Raw genomic sequence first — 24282 nt, forward strand, 5'->3', positions numbered from 1 at the left:
GCTCATCAAGCCAGAAGAAAGGTGGACAAGGTGGGCTTGGTTTTTTATTATTATTTTTATTTATTTATATTTTTTTAATCTCCTGTTCATTCATTTCTGTTCAAACAAGATTTTTACAAATACTGTCAAAACTTAATATAGCTTTAGGAGTCATTGTTTGCCATTAAATCAGGCTAAACCTTTTCTGTTATAGATCAGCTGGACTACCAAAAATATTTCTTAATTGCCAGAAAATAATAATGAGAGACAGTTTTTAGAGAATTGTTGCAAGTCAGGAGTTTGCATACATTTCCTTAGTATTTGCTAAAATTGCCTTTCAAACTACAGTATATGTCTTTGGTGAAACATTGTGGGTGTGCTTCCTCAAGCTTCTCACAAGAGATTACTAGAATTTGTCTCAGTCCTTCTCACTGAATTTGTGTAACCTCAACAGGTTCATAGGCCTCTTCACTCATACACACACCTTTTCAGCTCTGCCCATAATTTCTCTATAGGACTGAGATAAGGGCTTTGTGATGGTCGCTGACTTTGTCAGCCTTAAGCCACTTTTGGCCCTTGTCTGCTAGTGCCTACTCAGTGAGGGTTGACTTGGCTCTATACGGTTCTAAGAGTTTTCCACTATTAAGGGTTATGTGGTACCAGCACCTTTTTTTAGAGTCTAATTTGCTGGAGTACCAAGTGTGTAGAGTTAGGCTGAAAACATGATGTCAGGAGACTGTTGGTCACTGATTGGCTAGTGGGTGGAATCACTGAGTCACAAGAGCAACTCCATAACAATAATCTGTAAAAACTCACAATAGCATCCGAGTGTATTTGGAGATTTCGGAACCTGGGACTGCCCAACTCTATGACAGCCTCTCTTATTAGAGTTGTTTCTCAGTTGTATCAGAAAACCAAAACTTCTTGGTTGATGTTGCTTCAACATTGCCCCTTGACCTTCTGTCTTCATTATGACATCTATGTTGCCAAGTACTGTTCACAGTTAAACTGGTGTTCTATGGCTTTTATGTTCCCCCTTTCTTTACTGAATATAGGGCCAAATCTTGTGGCTAAACATTAAAATTTTTATACCACCGAACATGTCTACCAAGATTCAAGTCCTTGCTTGTAATTGCCAGTTAGCCTAATGTAAAGTTATTTTGAGGAAACACGTTTTTTTTTTGTTTTTTTTTAATCAAAACAAGTTCTTCTCTGGGAACCAGAAATTGCAACCTTCCTTAAAAGTAAGATAATTGGACATGACTTAGACGCTTGTACTTGTGGATAATTGGTTGAACAATGTGACACCTTCAACCATCTAAATTCAAAATAAACCAGACTTGTGGAGATTCCCAATCCTATTCCTGATATCTTGGTTACTTTTTTTAATTTTCCATGTATTCCCATCAGAAAGCAGTGTGTTTTAGGTGTGGCTCTAAAACACATCCACAGGCGTGTCTACATGTAAACATGCAATCTGTATGTAAACTTCAAGATTTTAAGAAAGTAATACAAAAAGAGTGCCTGTCTTATTGTTCTTAAATGTTACTTTTTCCAACTGACCTAAAACAGGAAAGGATAATTTAATCTCAGACAGAAAAAATAGTTGTCTTTTTATAAACCATATTTGTGGTATTGGCAATTAAAGAGAACACCAGGGATATTTTGAAGATTTACTTTAGTGATTTTTAGGCTAGAAAAGGGATAAGATTTGATCCTGTTGGTGAACCTGAATAGTGTGAAAGTATTCGAATAGACAAAGTTGCGACTGAGGCTTTGAGACATTCATTTTATCACTCATTGCTGTCTTTCTCACTTGTCATTAATTCCAGGTCAGCGATCTTACCCGCTGCTTTCCGTTGGTGAATCCACAGCTCCGAGATGGCTGGGGGAAGGGAGGTTAATCACAGTGTATCATGGCTTGTTGTTTGAATTTTTATTTCGGTTGCTAAATGGCTTTGAAAGTGGCATAATGTGCTTTCTCCCCCTGAAGGCAGGATATTTGTTGAGCTTATTTAATCATGGCCATGTCCAGTAATCTCCATATGTTTTCTGTTTTAAACAGCCTAAATGCGGCTTGCAGCGGGCAGCGCGATGAGGTAAGTGCTGTTAAAAATACCGCCGCTTTAAATGATTGTAGCTCCGTGGGTGGATTTGCATTGTCTGGTGGGTGCCTTGTCCTGGGGGTGCACTCACACATGCCCCAGCTCAAGACTCATTACTCACCCTAATTAGGAAATGTCCATTCTCGGCTCCTCCACCCTCACTCGAGGCACAATCTCACTATGGAAATACTCTGCAGAGGTGAAAGGTATCTACAAATCTAATCAAATCGATGTTTAAATCAAAGACACCGACGAGCGCTACGATGTTGTAGTGCAGGTTAGTGGAGTCATCATTAGCATCCAATTACCGCCTAATACATAGTGCCCTTCATACATATCCTTCAAATTTACTTGGAAAATCTGTATAAAGATTAAAAAAAAGTCCCCCAGAAATACTCTATTTTAATTCTATGTTCATGAGTCTGAGAATGAAAATGCCTAATAAATGAATAAAAAGTATTGTCCTCAATATAGAGAAACTTATATCTAAATAAGAGCAATGCCATAACCATGCTTCAATCCTACACGTGAACTTTCTGTTTAAGTTCAACCCTGTCTTGCACAATGCCTTGCAAGAGTCTGCATACTCTGAGCATTTTCACATTACAATCATAAACTTAAATGTTTCATTGGAGTTCAGTGTGATAGACCAACATTTTGTTGCACATAATTGCCATGCATAACAATAAAGATGCATGGTTTTCAATTTTTTCTATAATTAGAAATCTGAAAAAGAGTTTCCACAATGAGTCAGAACTTTGTAAAACTACCTTCTACTGCAATAGAAGTGCATTCTGGGGATGTCTTTCACAGTTTTTGCATATTTACTATATAAATTAGTTTGTCTATTTTGTTAAATGATTACCTTGTATACAATTTTAGCCATCTTCCCCTCAACTCTTAACAACTTTTATAAAGAAAACCAGCCTCTACAACATAATACTGCTACAGCCATGTTTCATTATGTCATTGTGTGTCTTTACCAGAGATACAAAAGCCGGTCAAATTTGACTGATGCATCTAAAATGCAGGCCTAATCTTACCCACTTCTCTGCTTCAGACAAAGTAGTTGGACTGCATCATACTTCCACCACCTTGTTTCACTGTGAGAATGGTATATTTAGACTAATGTGTAGTAACAGTTTTGTATCACACACACAACATTATTGGTCTATTCCATGAAAACTCAATAAAATGCATTGAATTTTATGGTTGTAAAGTGAAAAAATCTGAAAAGAATAAAAGGTTTACAAATAATTTTGTACTGAATTATCAAGAATCCAAGGCTGATTTGGAATTCAATCTTTAGTTTAAATATAAATTTTATATTCTTTCATGTCAGGCCCATATTTATTCTTACTGCAATGAACTATGAATTGAATTCCGCATTCAAGGTAAGTTTACCTATAGTGATGTGATAGCTTAAACAAATTCATTGGTATGATATTTGGCAGCATATCATACCATAACCCATGTACAGTAGCTCTCAGCACTCAAGTGCCCCTTTTCTTTTTTAAACAAAAAGTAGATTATCATTCATTAGATCTACATCAATTCTTGTGAACTGCGAGGGTAAGCGAATACAAACGAATTGTGTCTTGCATGTGAAGCCCATCTGATTGTCTCAACAGACAGAAACTTTCTGCAACTGGTGCACTAGTATAATCTCAAGTAGGGAGCAAAAAGCCAATCAGGATGTATCTGGCGAGCTCTGCATTTGGTCATTGTGACCCTCCGGGTTCTGTGGCCAAGTCAACCGTTTTCATGATGAACGACAGGTCACAGTGCTGCAAGTCAGTGGGACATAATGTCGCTTTAAATGCTGCCACATAGTTTCTCTCCAGCAGTGGCGGAGCTCTACAGGGAGCGGAGGTAAAGGCCATTCTACTATGATTAGGGGTCGGAGGTGTCTATGTGTGTGGGTGTGTGTGGGGGTGCACGCACGGGGGCGCGTGGGATACTGCAGAGCAAATACATGCCTTCCACAATATCGAGTCCCTCTCTGGGAGATGGTTTCAGTCAAGTTTACACAGCAGCAGTAAAGAAAAGCTTAAATATGCTAAAATTCAGAGGCATTCTTTGAAGATTATGCCAGACGAAAATATATGTAGTACACACCATTCAAATGTATTTACAGCTCTGTACATGAAGAACGACCATTTGATCTAACTCCTGGTCTCAAGTGTTCTGCCTTCTGATATGGCCAGATTAGCTGTCTATTAAATAATACCTAGAAATGGCACAAGAGCACTGATCACAACTTTCAAGAACTCACTTCACAGACTGGGCCTTGCCTAACTACAACAAGAATTAGTCACTGCTAAAGTCGCTATTTCCACTTGTGATTCTTGTCTAACTTTCTGGATTGTATCCGTTGAGAGCTTCAATAAATAAACGAGGGAGTGCATCAATTATCTTTGTGGAATCATTCCAAGATTTGCTGATGAGCTGATAATTTGAGTCAGAAATGACGAGTGTTCATGCCAGTGATTAAATGAGTTACGACCAATAGTTACTTACAACCCAACTGTAGGCTTTAGAATGTGGACAGTCTTTTTTTTCTCTCTCTTCTTCTGAAGTGGGTGTAGCTTTTCTTGGTTTGTGTACCGATCTGTTTCTCACAGGTAAATCTCTCGTTTGGGGGTGTGAGCAGAAGGGGACGTGGGCGGGAACTCAGAGGCCACGCTCAGGGGCATCTCCTCTACAGGACAGTCCTGACCGGGGTCCTGGCCGCTGCTGGAATAGGCACTGCGGGAGGGCGGAAGGCGTGACCGGTGCTCCTCTCCACCCAGCCTGGCGCTGCCGTTGGCCAGGCGACCCAGACTCCCTCTCTCCTGGTAAGGCACAAATGTGGAGAGCTTGGGGGGGTTCCTGGTCTTCCGCACGGGGGAGGGATGCCCCGGCATCCAGCAGGCATCCGAGTGACCCAATTCACTGCATTCGGTTGTGCAGTTTCCGGTCATCGCCACGTCAGGGAGGGAGCGGATGTCTGTGGGCAGGTGAAAAGAAAACAACACTTTCAGTGAGAGCTTTACTCTGGAATAATACTCATTGTGGAATTAAAGTAGCAAAAAATGGGATTTGTGAACAGAAATGGTGTCATCTTATGCACCCCATGAAACCCCTGTCCTCCACCCCCATCCTTGAGGTCTTTGCAGCTGTTGCTAAGCAGTCAGCAGCAGTTGCTATGTAGCTGTCGCTATGCACTGTGTAATGAGCGCTACTGTGTGTGTAGTCCACAAGCTGGTGTGGTAGATGCAAGAGGCGACCTGCTGTGTCTTTGTCATTTAGAAGTATCCCCCAGCAGTCTGTCTGGTATATTTGTAATATATCATCATATCGTTAATATGTTCAACAGCAACTTATTTCTATTATACGTGATCTCCGTCCTGTGAATAGAACACTCAAAATGTTCCAGCATGGAGGAGGGAAAAAAAAGGAAGGCAGAAGAAATACACACATTACAACAACACACACTGGAAACATGCAGTGTTCAGTTACGGAGGGAATATCTGGATCCTTTAGGGGAAGGGAGAAGAAAAAAAACATTGCTGAATGAGTTATTGATTGACAGCGCTGAAATGAGTTCCCTGCCCTTGATTATCATCCATTTTTTATTCAGCTACTCCTAATTAAATAAATGGGTCCACAACCCAGTGACCTCGTTTTTTTACACACAAGTTGAGAAAGCTCCAAAATACGTTTGCATGAGCTATCACTTCGGCGCAGTCTCACACTTTCTGAAGGCAAACACAGCTCCGGGGAGGCACTCTGTTTGTCGGCCAGAAACGTGCAGCTGGCCGTCGGTGGGCTTGCCAATTGTGCACCTGTTGACAAGCTGAGCATACAGCACGGATTAAATGAAAATACCACTCTGTTTATTATTTCCTTTTTTCATCCCTTTACACTCATGCTGGGACAAGTCGGATCAGTGTCTGAGAGAAAGAGAGGAGCAGATAGCAAAGATCTGTGTCTCTGTGATGCTGCTGACGAGAAAAAGTTGTGATTGCTGTGATAAACGCATTACGCTAATGCCACAAGGCTGTCCACACCATGCGAGGACGTGTCCATTATGGATGCTCCGTTCTTGTTCCGTGGTTGCAGCACAGCGTGCGAATGAGAGAAAGTGTTTACACATAGGCCACACATACACACACACAGACACGCATACACAGCAAACTGAGGGATGCGGCTGAATGGGACTGATGCAACCACAAAGGATGACGTACTGGAGGTAGCAACAAGAGTTCAAAGTTAACAGACAGCGCCAGCTTGACGGTAAGCCTGGGAGACGTTCCGCCAGTATTGTACTCATGACCAGTGGCAAGATAATTAGCCCACAAAATGTCAGACCACTGAAGGCAGGAGAATTGCATCTGGTTTGCCACTGCTTCAGTCAATCAAAAGACACAAGTGAGAACAATGTCCCTACCAATTTTCAATGTCCAAATACATACTTATTCAGTCTGAAATGTTCAGACTTCTGTGTTCTTTAAAGCACATTTCAAAAGTAAAACATTTGCCTTTGAATTTATGGCAGATGATTTTGCAAAGTGCTGAATTTAAGCATAAAATATAGAAAAGTCCACAGACAGACAAAAAAAAAGAAATGCAACAAGGGGAGGGAAAGAATAAAGGACATGCAGTTTGAAGGAAGAACACAAGTAATGAAGGGAATAAGGACACAAGGCATAGGGAAGCATAGAAAAAATGAAGGACATTAAGCAGGAATAAAGGAGAAACACAAAGAAATAAGAATACAACAAAATATAGAAGGAAAGGAGGACAAAAAGAAGAAAAAAATATTAGCAAGAAAGAAAGGGGGGATACAAAAAGGTAGGTGACAAGGAAGAGAAAAGAAACAGAGGACATAAAGAGGGAAGAAAGGTCAAAAGGAGGGGAGGAGAAAAGGACACAGAAAATAAATCATGAAGAACAGACACAAGGTAGGAAGAATGGACCTCGAGAAGGAAATGGAAAGAAAATTTGAAGAGCAACATGTGAGGATAGAAGCAAACAAGGGGACATGGAGGAAAGAATGCAAGGAAGCAGGGCTGATTCTTGGCATAGGCCATAAAGGTTGTGGTCAACTGCTGTGAAATCAAAAATGAAGAAAATAAAACAAAGTAAAATAAAAATTAGGGGGTATGTACAGCTCTGACTTGCATCCTTTACTCATGCTCTGTATTGAAATTGAGAATTCAGAAGATATGAGCAGCAACCTGGCCTTCCTGTTTTTGCTATTGTCCTTCATTCTGAATGACCTCCCAGAGCTGTCAGTCACATGTGCAAAAAACTTAAACCTACCTACCAATGCACAACTGATCCAACATAGAAGTCTTTAAACCAGTTACGTCAAGTTTAAATAAATGTGCAGTTTTCAGTAGTGAATGCCAATCAAAACTCATTAAAAAGCCATAACTATATTTTTTACTCTATATAAGACCCACTATTATTTATATTGTCACAACATAAATTTTATTTTTTTTTTTGCCTCTATCCACACATAGATGCTCTAGTCCTGTTTTACTATGCCAATAAAATCCTGAACCTCTAAGGCTTTCTAAACTCCATGGGGCAAGAACACTAAGTGAACTGTAACTTTAAAATTAATTCAAATTTTCTTTTTAGTACAATTTTGAGACATATTTGACCTTCAACAACCCCATTTTAGAAAACCAACAGTATCTATAATTAAAAACTCTCTTAGAGCTCAGTCTGCAAGGAATGAAGGAAAACGAGGACCAAACGACACAAGGAGGAAAGGATTCAAGGACTCACACAAGGAGAAAAGGAGACAGAACATCAGGAAAAAAAGAAGGGAACAAAATAAGTGATAAAAGGGCAAGAGTGAGACAGAAAGGAAGAAAGAAAGTAAAGAACAAAAGAAAGAAAGGAAGCACAAAACAAAGTAATACAGGGGAGAGTGGCACCACAGAGGATGACTGAAGGAAAGACATAAACAATGGGGTAGGAAATATCTGTAAATAAAAATATTTTCTGATAATTAATTGTTTGTTTCTTCAAACTTATCCAGATCTGAAAAAGACTAAAATCAAATTCCAGATTTTTCTTGGCTGAATATAAAGCCTCTGAGACAGTGTATTTGTGTGTGTGCCAAGACTTTCAACTGCTTCACAACTAACTAACACATAATGGAGAGTATTTCTTTTTATTTCTTTGTCCATATTGATAACTATTTATTTCTTACTGGTAATCCATATACAATTGTCCCATTGTTTATTGCCGTAATAATAACTGGGCGAAGAAGAATGCATAGCTTGAGCCGTTGTTGCAGCTAATCTCATTGTTCCTGTAATCCAAAGCAGCAGGATGTTTAGGCTATTTAATACATTCACCGCACAATTGAGGAATGTTCTGCCTTATTCATGCCTAATTAATTACCAGGATGCTTAAGTCAAGGCTTGTTTATGTTTATGAGGCCATAGTAATTAAGCTAGTACTGTTTTCAAATGAATTACCTATAATAATATGTTTGATACAGAAGGAAAGAAAGCTGCTTTATTAAAATATTCATAGCGCCTGAACTTTTCTGCAACAAAACAAATCCCACTGGAACTGCAAATACATTTCAACATAGCATTTTGGGATATTACGTGAAGTATCATTGTAAAATGATTCTGATCATTTTCTCCCTCTCTCTCTTTTTCTAACAAACGAAAATCTGAAAAGTGTGGCATGCGTTGCTATGCTATCTTTCCCTGTGATTACTTTGCATAAGCAAGACCTTTAAAGAATGTCTCTATGACTTTTAAATAGCAAAATACCTCTGACTCATTTTGCATGGAGAGCAGCTCTTTCCATTTCTACATCATCAGTTGGATTTAGCACTGGACATTGACTAGGCCATTCTATCAGGTGGATAAGTTTGAGCCACCTTTTCATTAAGTCTGACCTGTTGCTGAAGAAAAGCATTGCATGACGCTTCTAGTACGGTGTTTCACTATGTTCATGGTGACTTGCGATGTCAGTTTTCCTCTACACACAGCATCGTGAATGAAGACCAAAATTTTCTGGTATTATTTGACCAGAGCACCTTCTTCCAATTTCTTCTGAACACAAATGCACGCCATGCCTTTCGGCGTTTTATTTGCACAGAGAATTAAAAAAGAAAAAAAAATCATCTATCATTTCCCTTCCACTTTTGGTTTGCCTATCACACAAAATCATAATGAAATGCATTGGAGTTTTACATTCTTTTACATTCTGAAATGTAACAAAAGAATAATAAAAAAATATCGAGGGATTTGAATACTTTTGATACAGTGGCTGCACAAAATGACGAGCAACTGAGAAAAAAAATTGATCCACATGTGCGTGCCCGTGTGCATGTGTGCCACCTCCTCCTTGATGAGCAGAGTCTCATTTTCACCAGCTCTGCTATCTGCAGGCATGGTCAGGATGCATCACAGCAGCGAAAATGGACTGGAGTTGCAGGAGAGGTTCACAGGAAGAGAGGTTTGAGGAGCGCGCTTTAAAGTACAAGTGCAGTCGCGTAGGCATCTACCCCAAAACGGATTTCACACTTGATTAAAACTTCTCCACGGCTTCTAGGAGGTTTGCGTCTCACCATGAGGCAACATGTTCAAATCGGAGCAGCTGCACATCTACAAAGCGTTGTACGATGATGGGTGGGGGAGAGGAAATGGAGCACCTTTTTTCAGGGGGGAGCTTTTAAGAAATGCACCACATGCGACACATATTTGTGTCTTGATGAATTAGAAATTACCAATAAAGATGCACAAGTGATCAGAACTGGCACAAGTGCACGCATCCACATTCACAGTCAGCTTCTGAATCTCTCATGTTTGCCTGTTTCATGAACGCTTTCCCCTTTTAACTCCTGAGTCCAGAGAAAGAAAAGATGAAAGAATCTAAGGTTAACACTGATTGCTGTATCTTGACTGACTGTCAGCCTGGTGATTCACTTCAGGTTGAATGTGTTTTTAGAAAAGATAACATGAAGTTGTTTAAAGGAGTGCCAAGCGAAAGAAAACGCATTATGAAAAATGACACATTGCACCGGTGACTGGAGTGCGCGCCGCTCACGCTGAGCCCTGCTCGTCATTATCAAGGGGCAGAAAATCTGTGGTGACAGATAAATACACAACTAGTACGCCAAAGTCATGTCACTTTCCTCCAGTATTGCCAAAGCATGCGTTTCATGCCAACAGTTTTCAAGGCCATTTACCGTGTTGGTTAGTCTCTCTATCCCCATTTGAATTGGTTTTATTAAGAGTGGGACTCTGAGAGAAACCGTCTGTTCTTAACACACAATTTAACAGAGTAGTCTATCGTCAGCTCTGCTCTGTATGATCATTAACGTCCTTTATTGAACGCCACTTTCTTTTACGCACGTCGGTTTTCCCAACAAAGAGTCGCTGATTATGTTGCACTGATGCCATTTTATGACAGGGTGTTTTATCGCCATAGCACAAGTTGTGTTTTTTTCTTTTTTCTCCTTTTTGTTTCTCTTTTTTTTTTTTTTTACGTTGAGCTGACCTTTCTGTCACACTCAGATCCATTTCCACAAAAAACAATCAATGCTGATAATTACACTTTTGTGTCTGTCTTTGTGTCATGGCCATTAGCCTGTAGTGGCTGCGGTGCAGTTCACTTACACCGTGGTGAATTGTTGTCCACTCTGCAAAATAAAAACATGCACCCACACAAAGGTGTCTGAATATTTGGAGGGTGTGATGAAGCAAATGAGTCAACCTCAGGTAAGAGGACCGAGCTAGAAGGGACTGTGGGAAAATTGGTATTTTCTCACCCACTCAGGCCCACATGCTTTTTGTATACATACCTAGAATAACTCAGCCCACACTCTATAACAAGCCTTTTGGATTTTGGAGTTTTCATTTTCATAGACAGAAGGGCAGACAATGGAAAGCATATTATCTAATCACAGCACTAAAACAGTGCAGACCACGTGAACTCCTTTTTGTTCACCCGCCTCATTGTATTTGATTGAGATTTTATGTGACAGACCAACAAAAAGTAGTCCATAATTGCAGAGTGAAAGGAAAATAATATATGCTTTTCAACTGTTTTAAATATAAAAAATAATAGAAAAAAATGTGGCAGGTGTTTGTATCCCCTTTATTCCGATAGCTTTAAACAAACAGTGCAAACAATACAAATGCTCCATGAAGATCTCAGAGGGGGTTTAGAGACAATCAGCGAACAAACAGCATCATGAAGACTAAGGTACACAGCAGAGAGAGCAGAGAGGAAGTTGTGGAGAGAAGCTTAAAGCAGGGTTAGATTATAAAACAATATTCCGAGCTCTGAGCATCTCACAGAGCCCTTTTCATTATATCTATAAAAAGTGGGGAGAAAATGGGACTACTGCAAACCTGCCAAGAGACGACTGTGCATCTGATCATAAAGGCCAAGCAATGATAGAAGCAGCTAACAGCCAGTAGTAACTCTGGAGGAGCTACAGAAAACCACAGCTTAGATGGGAGAATCCACTGATAGAACAACTATTAGTCAATTACTTGATAAATCTGTAAACTAAATAAGGTAAGGCATAAGAAGTCCAGTTTGAAAGTCGCCTTGTTATATGACAATGGCTAATGCCCAAAACACTACTGTATGTTTAACATAAATGTTAGTGCTGCATAATACCCTAAGCAAACTGACAGTGGCAGCATCATGCCATGGGGATCAAGTTGGCCAGAGTAGACAGGGAGATGAAGGAGCTAACAACAGGACGATAGGCCTCATGTCTGGAGAGGAAGACAACTGAGCTAAGTGGTTTAGATCAAAGCCTCTCCAACCGCTAAAATGTTTCTGTCAATCCCTGTTCCAAAATTGAAATGAGAATCTGAAACAACCATTCAGACTACTATAGCAAATGTGCCTCAGACAGCTACTAGCCTAAAGCTTGTTGATGCATTTCACAGATAAAGTACCAAGGACCAAAAAAGCCACAATAGGTAACTTTTATAAAAATATGTTGTTAAAATATTGTCACTGCCATCTGCAGTAATACACTGACCAGTAGACTGCAGCTTTGCTAATGGCAGAGAGTTACAGAAACACTGTGGCCGTGTTTGTTAGCCCGCACCTTCACGGTGGGTTCTGCTGTGGAGGAGGATATTTAGCACTGCGGAGAGCAAGGGGAAGGGTTTGAGCCACACATACATGAGCATGATTGACGATGGTAAGACGCTCCTCCTTAGCATCAGAGGACGTTAAGGATGCAGCATGGATGCAGATGGAGAAACACACTGCATTTACTTCCCCAGATGGCTGTAAGACCAGAGGGTCCAACAGGAGCAGATCATTCCCCCGCAGATTATCCATTTCATATTGTCAGAACACTGACAGTTTGAGAAAATATGTAAAAAAGAATACATTTTTATAAAAGCTACCTAATACCATCAATTTCTGTAAGTTATATCCAATTGTGCCTAATTTATATAATTTGCCTTCTAAGCAAATAGTTAAAATTTCTTCTATAGATAGCTATTCATCGGCGCTCTCCTGCCGATCTGACTGAACTTGAGTGATTTTGCAGCAAAGAACAGACAAATACTTCAGCCTATAAATGGGCAATGCTTGCAAAATACAACAAGTGCGCATGGGTGCCAATACATTGCAAGATGCTGATATTACATCGGCTGGCATAGACTGACTAGAGTTGCTTTAAAGAACAGTGACTCATTGACATTTCTTCCTCTCTGCACAGCAGAACTCTTTTTCCTGTTTGCCTGGAGACAAACTGCACCTCTTTTTACTTTACGCGGTGGTCACTCCTGTCTGCCTTCTTACGGTGGCATCATTAACTAGGAAAACAGCAAAAAATGTACCTTCTCCCACCTTTAGCTGTGTCGCAGTCAACTCACACTGGACATTTTAAAGGTGCCTCGACTGCACTAACACAACATGTACATACTGAACAGTGTAGTCACAGAGAGGGGGCTACACACGGAAGCTTAACCCACCGGCCTGACAGATACATGCAAGGGGTGGGTTTGCATGCTGCTTGCATCAGGGTGCCAGTGGGAGGTGTTGAGTGTCTGAGGCAGGCTTCCTCATTGTCTGATCCCCTGCCCACGGGCATAGAGGGAAGCTGCCTCTTCCTGAGATTTCACACTGCTCCCTCTCTGTTTGATTGCAAATGCTGCCTCTCCCCACCGGCTGCTTTCCAGCGCGAGCGCCACACCGCTATGATCGATGGCGGACAAATATGAGAGAGCCACGGCTCGCGGAGGGAAGCAACGGCTGGGGAAAAAAACACAGCAGCTCGCATTTTGGGGGAAGAGTGCCACGGATATAAATGCCGCATTTGTGGTGCCGGCAAAGAGTTTATGTGGTAAATGAGTGGAGGAGCTCCAGAGGAACAATGGGAAGCAAGGAAGAAATATCCCTATCTTTGCAGACAGTAGTTCCTGTGGTGGCTATCAGTATGATAACTGGGTGTGACTGCATTCTGTGGTTGTCATCCTCAGCAAGGAAAAACAAGAAACCAGGGTTTTGTATTTATTTAGCTGTGACATGTCAAGTCTTGTTATTCAAGAACTCTCAGTAAGCACAGTAAGCAGAAGCTACCAAACGCAGCTTTTCTTATCTACTTTTATTTTTACTCCCCCTGCGGAGGGGTACATTCTTAAAAGAAAGAAACTTGCTACAAGTGCACAAACATAGTGTTGACATGCACATTTAGCTTGTTCATTGTAACAGGAATCCAGAAAAAAAACAATGGGGGTGTTTGTAACCGTAGATACACACTTTAACCATCCCACCAGCAAAATTACAATGTACAGCAAACTTTTTGTTTTACCATAGCTCTGCAGAAAATGATGTGTAAAGTGATAAAGTGGTATATACCATTAGAAAATCTTCTAGGTAGGCTCGGTGGATAATTACAGCATATTTATTCTAAAGCTGCTGTTCTGATAAGCTTTCCTTTGTGTCTTAATAAAAATAAAGATTGAATGCATCAGTTTTTCAAACCCGAACAGGGATTTCTTGTCTGTCTGAGAAGCACAAGGTTAAATGTTTTAGCAGACACAGGTTAATCAATTCTCAGTCAAGCTGTCTGCAAAAGGTGATGGCAGGATAACAATTGGTCAGAAGCAAAAGTGTCAGAGTATCTCCTTCGCAGATTCACTGAGATCTAAATTCTCGGCTTCCCGAGGAGGCGAGCCTCCCTGCTGACAAATCCTGATGAGTGGACATGTCGGGCCAGTGGCACATCAGGAAAGGAGAAGGAGAAGACAGGGGAAAAGAAAGAAAGGAAAAAAAAACTAAAATGACGCTGTAGCTACTTCAATGGGAGATGGTGAACCTCTTGCCAGATCTCTCACCATCCACCATTTTGTGTTAGACTTCCTCTATTTGAAGACTGCCTTCTGTATCAGTGCATTTGACAAAGCCCTAGCACCTGCTGACAGATCACGCTATGCACCAGCTCCTCCAATTGAGGAGCTGATATGCGGTGTGATGTGTCAACCAACACTAAGGCTTTGTCAAACTGCGGCACGCGCATGCAGCATCTTCAGATAAAAGCGATTCAAAACACTGGTGGAAAGGGACAGGGGGAGTAAAGTGTGCTAAATGATGATATAGTTCCTTTTTTTGTAAGGAATAGAATTGTTTCTCCGCTGGCGTGCAAAGGTGTTTGTTGAATGCATGAGTGGAGAGCAGCTTTCAGCCTCTGACCATGTTTGGCTTGCTGGTCAATTACTGACTGGAAATTGTGTTCTGGAGCTTCACAACAAGATATTGATTCTTAGTACCTGCCAATGTGAAAATAAATAGAAGTAGCTATTAAAAACATTAAAGAGTCAGTGTTATGATTATCCCTGCGAAGTCCAGTGAACTATTTCCAAACACAGTACCATTTTCATTTCAGAGGTCAATAGCACTGAAATAATTTATTACTTTGTATTACCATTAAAGATGAATTGAGAAATGAGATTATTACCAATATTTGGCCAGTTTTCAGTGCTAACCGCCCTGGCAAGACTAAAACAATCGGTTTCCCTGTCAGGAAACGTGCTTGTAAAGTTGCAGAAATAACACTGTTCAGTGTGAACGCTGTTACTGAGTGAAGATGGGTGTCATATTACCAGTATCAACAAGGGGTTCAAAAATGAAGCTAGATGAAGCAGGGACGTAAGGAGATATTCAAACAGCACCTGTTATTTTCTACATTATGCCAAGTCATGTTTGCACTGAACAGAGTACAGCAACATTGCTCTGTATTTTTCTTTTTGACTTTCAGCCTCTTTCTGTTGGGAACATGATGTTTGGAAATGTTGGGAAGTCTTCAAAACCTACAAAAGGACCAACATTCTCTATCAAATACAGGGACAGCTGTTTACTGTTGCAGTTTGTGCTAAACCATGCTAATTGCTTATATGATTTCAACATTGTAATCATTTTGTCTTTGCTTTACAAAATGTTTGTAAACACTATTTTACTGCAACCACTCTTACACACATGGCGGTACCAGCGAGGAACATTAGAAAGATCATATTTGGAATGCTCTTCTTTTAAATTTCTATATTAAAGTTGTAGAAGAGAAAACAAGATTGGTTAAACTTGGCTTTGGAAATCTGCAAATTTGTATTTAAAGATCTTCTGTAATAATAACACAACATATAGGACAGTACACGTCTCTATCTTATATAAACAATCTAACCTTGGGAGAAGAAGCAGCTTATCTCTTTCACAGAAGTACCAAGGAGATTTTAAACAGTTTTTAAATCTGATATTTTATGTATGGCTAAAAGGTCAAGCTGGGAGTAGTTGATACATAATGACTATTTAAAATTAACATGAGCTGTTTTCCATTTCAGTGAAGCCTTTTCAAATGAACATAAGGAGCACAAAAACAAGCCCTGAAAGTGAAAACTGTTTTCTAAGGACGCATGTTGGCCATTCATTCAGGCTGTTAAGGGAAAAACAAGACAACATTGCTTGCTTTAATAATTTTGAGTTTTTAAACAGTTTTTTAAGAAACATGTTGGACTGGGGAATATTGACAACTTCTTGGAAAATGTCAGACTTATCTTAATAATATGAAGAGAAATGCTTAAGGTATTATCCATCATGATTTTTTTAATGACAAAAAATAGAAAACCGTTTTACAGCTACACTTGCAATGTGACATCTCTTTGTATGAATATGTAATTATTTTCCCAGTCAAAAGGCTAAAACAGGGGCGTGACGTGGTGGCGTAGTGGTTAGCGCGACCCATATTTGGAGGCCTTGAGTCCTCGACGCGGCCGTCGCGGGTTCGACTCCCGGACCCGACGATATTTGCCGCATGTCTTCCCCCCTCTCCTTCCCCATTTCCTGTCAGCCTACTGTCATATAAGGGACACTAGAGCCCACAAAAGACCCCCTGGAGGGGTAAAAAAAAAAAAGGCTAAAACAGTCCCGAATGCTGATAATGATAACACTGTTCATCAGGGAACACCAGAATCAGAAAGTAACCAATGAAATCTTGGAAACTAGCCAAAAAAATCTGATCAGTGCATGGCAGATTCTATATTAAGATATTGACACATCTTCCTCTGTCTCATATGAATGCTTCCTTAATGCTGCATTCAAGCAATTACAAATGTTGTTCAAAATAGGCTAAAAAATGGAGGGAAAAAAATTAAATTTAAAAATCCAAATGAGGAGTAATGGGGCAAAAATCACTACAACTTAAGCTTGATGAGTTTTATTATTCCCGACTAGCTGCTCATTCAATCTCATATTTAAACTAGCCCAAATAATTACATTTCAAACCATCCTGCTGTCCTCTATCCTCCGTTTGTGTTTCTCCCTCCAAGTGAAACAGGAAACCATGCATTTCCCAAAGTTTTCTGTGTAATTTAATTGCAGACGCTCAAGGAAATGCAGACTGCTTTCTCGTGGTGAAGGGTTGTAACTTAATACTATATACAATGATCTTTTCTTCTCTACTCTATATTACCGTACAAGTTCAACGCTAATCTTGCACAGTGTGAAAATAAAGGCAAAGCTGGATAGCAGATGTGCAAGTTAGCTGCAGTCTAGTCGCTTTAGTTTAGCTGAAGATTAAAGTAAACAAGGAGCTGATGAAACTGAGCTACAAAATTGCAAAAAAAAAAGAAAAAAAACATAATCCTTTTGTGAATGTTATGACTGATTTGATAGAAAATCCTGTCATGATAATTAAACACAACGTTTTATCATCCGACTCACTCTGATTATTGTGTGACATTTACTTGGGAGAGATACTTGTCTATTTTCGTCTAACACCCAACTGTTCCCTCTTCCTCTCGAGTCAATGTCTCTCTCTGTGTCCTTGCCTTTGAAGCTTTCAGCGTGTTTTCGGCCTTTTCTGTAGCCCTTTCACTGTGCCGGCTCTCAATAGCCTCGTGGAAGTTGGTAAAAGACGTTGCATTTTCCAAAAAAACTGAAAGAAAAACCTGAGAATTCAGTCTTCAATCTGTTCGTCTTTGTTGTATTTAAGCTGTTTACTTAATTGATGAATCCCCCCGCACCCAACTCCCTGAGGCATAAACAGATTTGAGATTTTAATAACTCTACTAAAAATATTGAAGCGATATTAATAGTTTCTATCAAATAAAATTACTTTAGTAATATTTTTTCTTGGAAGAAAAAATAATCAAAGGCTTCCTTTCATATGATTTACATCTCAGCTTTTCAAAAACTGTTTTTTTTTTCATATCTGGGATTTTCCCCATAGAGTACCATCCAATGCACGTCTTTCACGCTCAATATCTTTCACTGACTGATCTTCCTGACATGTTAAACGGTTGTCTTCCATGATCCGTTTGTTGTTCTTCCTCCTATTTCGATTGGGATGTTATCTCATAGCTAATTCTGCCTTTGATCCCCACACCCTGCTATGCAAAACATGGTTAACATGGAAGCACTAACATTAGCTTCTAATTAGCCAGAAACTTGACTGGATTTTTAAGACCATGAATGTGATAAAGTCACTCCAAAACCAACATATTTTCCCACGTCTTCCCATAAAAATAGTATGTCTCCCATTTCAAAAAACTAATCCAAACTTGTCCAATGTGAGTAGGTACTTGGTTTGGTGGGAGCAACTACTATCAAGCATGAAATACGTTTTACATAACTGTTTAAGAATTTTGACCCATTTTTCTTTGCATATTTTGTTTTTCATTCAGCTGCATTGGAGGATTTCTGAGAATGAGTGTATTGGAGGTCATGTCACCATTTCTCAATTGTATTTTAACTAGGGCACTCCAAAAACCTTTTTTTTGTTTTTGTATGGTTTCATCAGTTATGGCAAGTCACAGAGGACCTGCAAAAAACCCCAAAACTAAACCCCACGTTTGAATGTCAGCATTCCACTCTTTTTCTTTTTCTAGTTTGACACAATGTAACAGGATGCAGACACTTTTTGTTCTCACTCGTTCACAAGTGAGGCAAAAGTTGTCTCATTTGTCTCAAAAAAGTCTTGGAGATCATTACCATGTTTTCTGGAAAACATGAGATGGGGCTTGTGTGTGTTGTTTTTGGTCAGCAGTATTTTAGATATTGTTATCTTTTGTGAGCTCCTTGATGAGTCATCAGTGAGCTGATGGAGCAATTTTGGGACACCGACCACCCCTAAGTAGGTTTACCACTGTTATATGTTTTCCTCATTTGTACATAATGGCTCTTCTTGTGGTTCACTTTCCAAAGCCTTGGAAATAGCTTTTTAACTCTTTCCAGACTGTAAATGGCATTGTTTCTTATTTGTTCTTGAATGTATATAAATTGGTCCAAGATGTGACATTTTAGCCTATCTATTCTTCAGACAGGTCATCTTAAAGTGAATATTTAAAAGATACATGTATGGCAGTAATGGGCTGCACAGTGGCGCAGTTGGTAGCACTGTTGCCTTGCAGCAAGAAGGTCCTGGGTTCGATTCCCGGCCGGGGTCTTTCTGCATGGAGTTTGCATGTTCTCCCTGTGCATGCGTGGGTTCTCTCCGGGTACTCCGGCTTCCTCCCACGGTCCAAAAACATGACTGTCAGGTCAATTGGTTTCTCTAAATTCTCCCTAGGTGTGAGTGTGTGTGTGAATGGTTGTTTGTCCTGTATGTCTCTGTGTTGCCCTGCGACAGCCTGGCGACCTGTCCGGGGTGTACCCCGCCTCTCGCCTGGAACGTAGCTGGAGATAGGCACCAGCAACCCTCCCGACCCCATTAGGGACAAGGGTGAACAGAAAATGGATGGATGGATGGATGTATGGCAGTAATCAGGTCTTGGTGTGGCTAGCAAAATTGAGTCACAAAATTGTTTCAGATTCAAGTTCTACACAGGATCAAGGTTGTTTTGAATAGTTGAATAGCATAAAAATGTCAGTTGAAAACTATGTTTTTTATATATAGAAATACTTTTGATGAATTCACATTTAAGTGTAACAGAAAAAAAAGCAAAGAGCATTTTTTGTTTCAGAGCTGTACAACCTTGCCTTTGACTGTTGTTGTTTATTGATATCTTTCATCATTTACACCATGTTCCAAATTATTATGCAAATTGGATTTAAGTGTCCTGAAGATAAATTTTTTTTGTACTATTAAATTTATAGATGGTATTGTGTGTCAGGGCTCTTTGAACCACTATAATTAATTTCAGAGAGCTGGGTTGATTAGTTTGTCTGGTGAGCTCAATTAAAGGAAATCTACTTAAGAAGGATGTTCCACATTATTAAGCAGGCCACAGGTTTCAAGCAATATGGGAAAGAGGAAGGATCTCTCTGCTGACGAAAATCATCAAATAGTGTAGTGCCGTATGACAAGGTATGAAAACATTAAATATTTAACAAAAACTGAAGCGTTATCATCGTACTGTGAAGAGATTTGTGGCTGATTCAGCACAAAGATGGGTTTGTACAGATAAAGGCATAATGAGGAAGGTTTCTGTTAGACAAATTCATCGGATAAAGAGAGCAGCTGTTAAAATGCCCTGACAAAGCAGCAAACCGTTATTTGAAGCTGCTGGTGCCTCTGGAACCTCAAGGTGGAGGATCATCCAGAGGCTTGCAGTGCATGAACCTACTATTCAGCCACCACTAACCAGAGCTCACAAGCAGAAACGGTCGCAGTGGGCCCAGCCGAACATTTAAGATTAATTTTCAAACAGACTTGTTCACTGATGACTGCTGTGCAACCCTGGATGGTCCAGACGGACACAGTAGTGTATTGGAGGTGGATGGCCACCACGCCCCCACAACGCGGCTGTGACGTCAGCAAGGAGGTGGTGGAGTCATTTTTTGGGCTGAAATCATGGGGACAGAATCATTGGTCGGCCCATTCAGAGACCCTGAAGGTGTGAAAATGACCTCAGCAAAGTATATGGACTTTCTGACTGATCACTTTCTTTCATGGGTCAAAAAGAAGAGCCGTACCTTCAGTAGCAAAATCATCTTCATGCATGACAATGCACCATCTCATGCTGCAAGGAATACCACTGTATCATTGGCTGCTATGGGCATAAAAGGGGAGAAACCCATGGTGTGGTCACCATCCTCCTCTGACCTCAACCCTATTGAGAACCTCTGGAGTATCTTCAAGCAGAAGATCTGAGGGTGGAATGCAGTTCATATCAAAACAGCAGCTCTGGGAAGGCAAAGAAATTCAAGAAGAAACTATCCACAAACTCACAAGTTTTGTGCAGGTGGTATCAAATAAGGGGTCTTATGTTAACATGTAACTCAGTCTGTTAAGATGTTTTTGATTGAAATAGATTTTGATTTTAATACATGTGATCACTTAATGCTGCACATTCAAAGAATGACCATTTGCAGTTCTTTATAATCCGTAAAATGTTTAGAGAATCTGCTTTGCAAAATAATTTGGAACAGTGCATTTTGAGTTTTTTATTTTTGAAAAAAATACTGTTCCCATGAGGAGTTTTGTTCAGTAAAATTTGATTTATACTGTAATAGTTCATGGCTTGAGAATTATACTGACCATCATTTGCATTGACCATTTAAGAAAATCTGAGAAAATATCACTTGCATAATAATTTGGAACACGGTACAGTCCTATATCATATTGTTCAGCCAGACACAAAATGGTAATGGTGAGATTTATATCAGAGCGTCGTGTGTACTTGATGTTTTTCAGGGCGAAATGTGAGGATCAGCACAAGTTCTGCTAACTGTGACTGTGGTCAAATACTTACAGATTTAGATAATACCATCACAGGAGGTAGATAATTTCCATGTCCAATATGGACAAATATCAACATAATCTCACAAAATCCAATCTTTAAAGCTATGTAAGCTGCCTGTGCTGCAGCTAAAAAACCAACCCCAGAGAGGCGAAGGCTTTATTTGGCCATTTACTGCACATAGAGACTTGCTGCATGACTGACAATTCTCATGGAAAGTCAACACACTATAGGCAGTCAGATGGAAAGCCTCCGCTCCCACAATGCTCTGAACAATACAGCCATGAGTTAGGAGCAGGACAATTCAAATTTATGCTGTGATGGAATATGAAAATTGCCTTTTGTGTAGCAGGAAAAGAACGACAGCAATCTCCACACACGGCTCCACTCGCCATGGCCCGATGCCAGGCAATAGCTTTTCTGTCAGGGCTTTGATTAGTGAGGAAATAGCACATGGGGCTAAATAATATCACTGAATGTTAATCTTTAAAAAGGGAAACTGTACATTTTAGTCTTTAAATATAGATTTGAGGAAAACTACAAAACACAGAAGGCAGTGGGGATGGTCATCAAGGCAGCTTTTAAGGACAGCATGATTCTTCCCTCCTGTGGTCTTCCTTAGTGATGTGTTGTATTCAGCTACCAGTACTTGATGTAGCAAGGTCAAGATCTATGTTCTTTGATGGTGTTGATAAGATCAGACATGTGGTACAATCACTAAAATAAAATATATTCACTCTTATTTCAAGGAACAGTAGGACACTCTAGCTAAGTAAAGTCAACACTTGCACTTTAAAATCCTCTTCCTTATTATAAGAGGATTAATACCGCGATATAACTGTTTTATTATAATCAACAACACTATGCAATTAGGAAAATCTACATTATCAGATAATTACAATTAAGCACATTTGAGAACAAAATAGTTCAAGCCCAAGACCATTGTTTGCATCTGAATCAGTTTCTATTCCTGTTTGGTCAACATCCAGTAGATTAAATGTTACAGTTTGTAGCCATTTGACTGAAGTTGACAATACTTGATTGACGTGTGCCAAATTGACAACTTTATTCAGTTTAAGCTTATTTTGGCTTTATTTAAACCACAAGTCATATTTCTTTAAAGCATTTTTTTATAAGTAATATGATAAAAGGCAAATGGTCTGTACTTGTTCAGTTCTTTATCAAGTCGAGAAGAACAAAAGGGCTTCAGACTACATTTAGTGATTTACCCATTCATCCCCACATTCACAGACTGAGAATGAAATCAGTGTACCTATCATTCTGCTATCTTTCACTCTGTTGTACAAAAATGTCCTTGTTTCTGTCTCATTTTATTTCCATTTTTTTTGTAATCTGTCAGCTTTAATGGGGATTATCACTAATGAGGAGAGTGTCCTTAAGTGGCTCTATTCCCACTATATTTTTGTATTTTTCTGATTGTTTTCAATCTGATCAATTCTCTTCTATCCTTTATTGTCAAAGCATAGAAGAAGAGCACGTTGTGTGTATAGGGTTGAACACCAGTGAGGTAAGTGATCGATTAGATATGGCCATCGCAAAGCCCTGATCACAGTCCTACTAAAGGAGCAGTATTTTACAAAATCTGGTTATTTTAGCTTAAAATCATGTTATGAATTATATTCTCTCATCAAAACATATCTGGAGTGTTGCTTTGATTATTCCATGCATGTTTGAGAAGTCCTGGAAATACATCTCCCATGGCAACTATTCAGCTGTGCAAACGCCTGGTTGGACCTAGTGCCGCCTTTGAGGCTCAGCTCCTTCTCAGAGCCAAACTGTTTGACCCAAGTCAAACAGTTTGTAAACTTCTGATTTTGAAGACTTTGATATATAAATCTCTGGCATTCTCTTTCATTTTTGTGGCATTTCATAAATATACATAATTTTAATTCCATCTGTCTTAAAACAAGAGACGTTTGGTCTGATTTAACTTCAGAAAATGATTAAATAAAAGATCTCTTTGTATTCTCCATTTGTAAACTTCTAATTTAATTTTGTGGTTGGTTGATAGTAGCACTAAGTAGATTATAAACCATTTTGTTATTTACAAAATCTCTTCAAGTCCCAAGTTCATCATAAATTTTGACTCTAGTGTTATATTTTAATAGTTCAGTGCATCATATTAAATTTTGAAATGCAGTCTGTTCAGTTATTTTATCATGATGTTCATTTAAATCTTTTCCACAGAATGTTAAGGACAAAATAAAAGTCCAATATTAAAACCTAGAAATTAAGGCTCATAATGTGGTCTAAGTACAATCATCTTGCTCAAAAACATCTTTTTAAACATGAAACTTTGATGCTTACCACTTGTTCCTGTCACAAACATAATGCCCTAGAACACCGAAACAAAACAATAAAGAAGTCAAATGCACAAGAAGAGCATCATTTTTTTTGTTTTGCTTTTCTTTACTATGTTCCGTCTCATCATCTGCCTGAGGTATATGTATGATGAGTATCTATCTTCAGGCGAGATAATTTTTCAGTAGACAACACATCAAGATAAGTGACACATGTTCGGGCATGGAACATGGTGCAGCCATCTGAGAAGGAATGACCCAAAGGAAAACATAAGACAAAGAACAGAAACAGTAAAGAAAAAAAAAAAACTTCTGATGATTAAGAAACCTTTGCATGGTGACGGGCATTTAGACTGTAGATTCTTTGTGGTGAAATCGCACATGCCTCCTAATTAGGTTGGAGATTCTGAAGATGAATGTTGAACCATTTTACACCATCATGTAATATTCTGTCAGAGTTACTCAACTTTTGGCTTGGGAACAAGGGTTCTTTGGAAGTAACTCACAGAGAATACGATTTAAGGTTATACAAGTCAAAAATTCCAGCATGGCAAAGTAATAACTAAAAGTGTGGCACTGAATAAAAACTCTCTGTCAAGGAAAAGTAAAATGTGCTTTGGATTCTTTGCAACGGGAAAGTAAAATGTTACTGTTAATGTTTCAGTGTATTAACAGTTACATTTGTGTTTAGAAAGAAAAGCT

The 24282-nt window shown here is 39.4% G+C and overlaps 1 protein-coding gene across 1 annotated transcript in view; it reads right to left on the bottom strand.

The window, feature by feature from the left end:
- Positions 1 to 1173: 1173 nt before the first annotated feature.
- pcdh1a (protocadherin 1a) overlaps positions 1174 to 24282 on the bottom strand; it is a 125215-nt gene continuing 102106 nt past the window's right edge. The window contains exon 5 of the mRNA XM_028032061.1: positions 1174 to 5073. Within this exon, the coding sequence (XP_027887862.1) occupies positions 4703 to 5073 (371 nt within the window). The 3' untranslated portion in view covers positions 1174 to 4702. The remainder of the gene's footprint in view (positions 5074 to 24282) is intronic.

The sequence above is a fragment of the Xiphophorus couchianus genome, chromosome 11 (assembly GCF_001444195.1).
Source record: "Xiphophorus couchianus chromosome 11, X_couchianus-1.0, whole genome shotgun sequence".
NCBI lineage: Eukaryota > Metazoa > Chordata > Actinopteri > Cyprinodontiformes > Poeciliidae > Xiphophorus > Xiphophorus couchianus.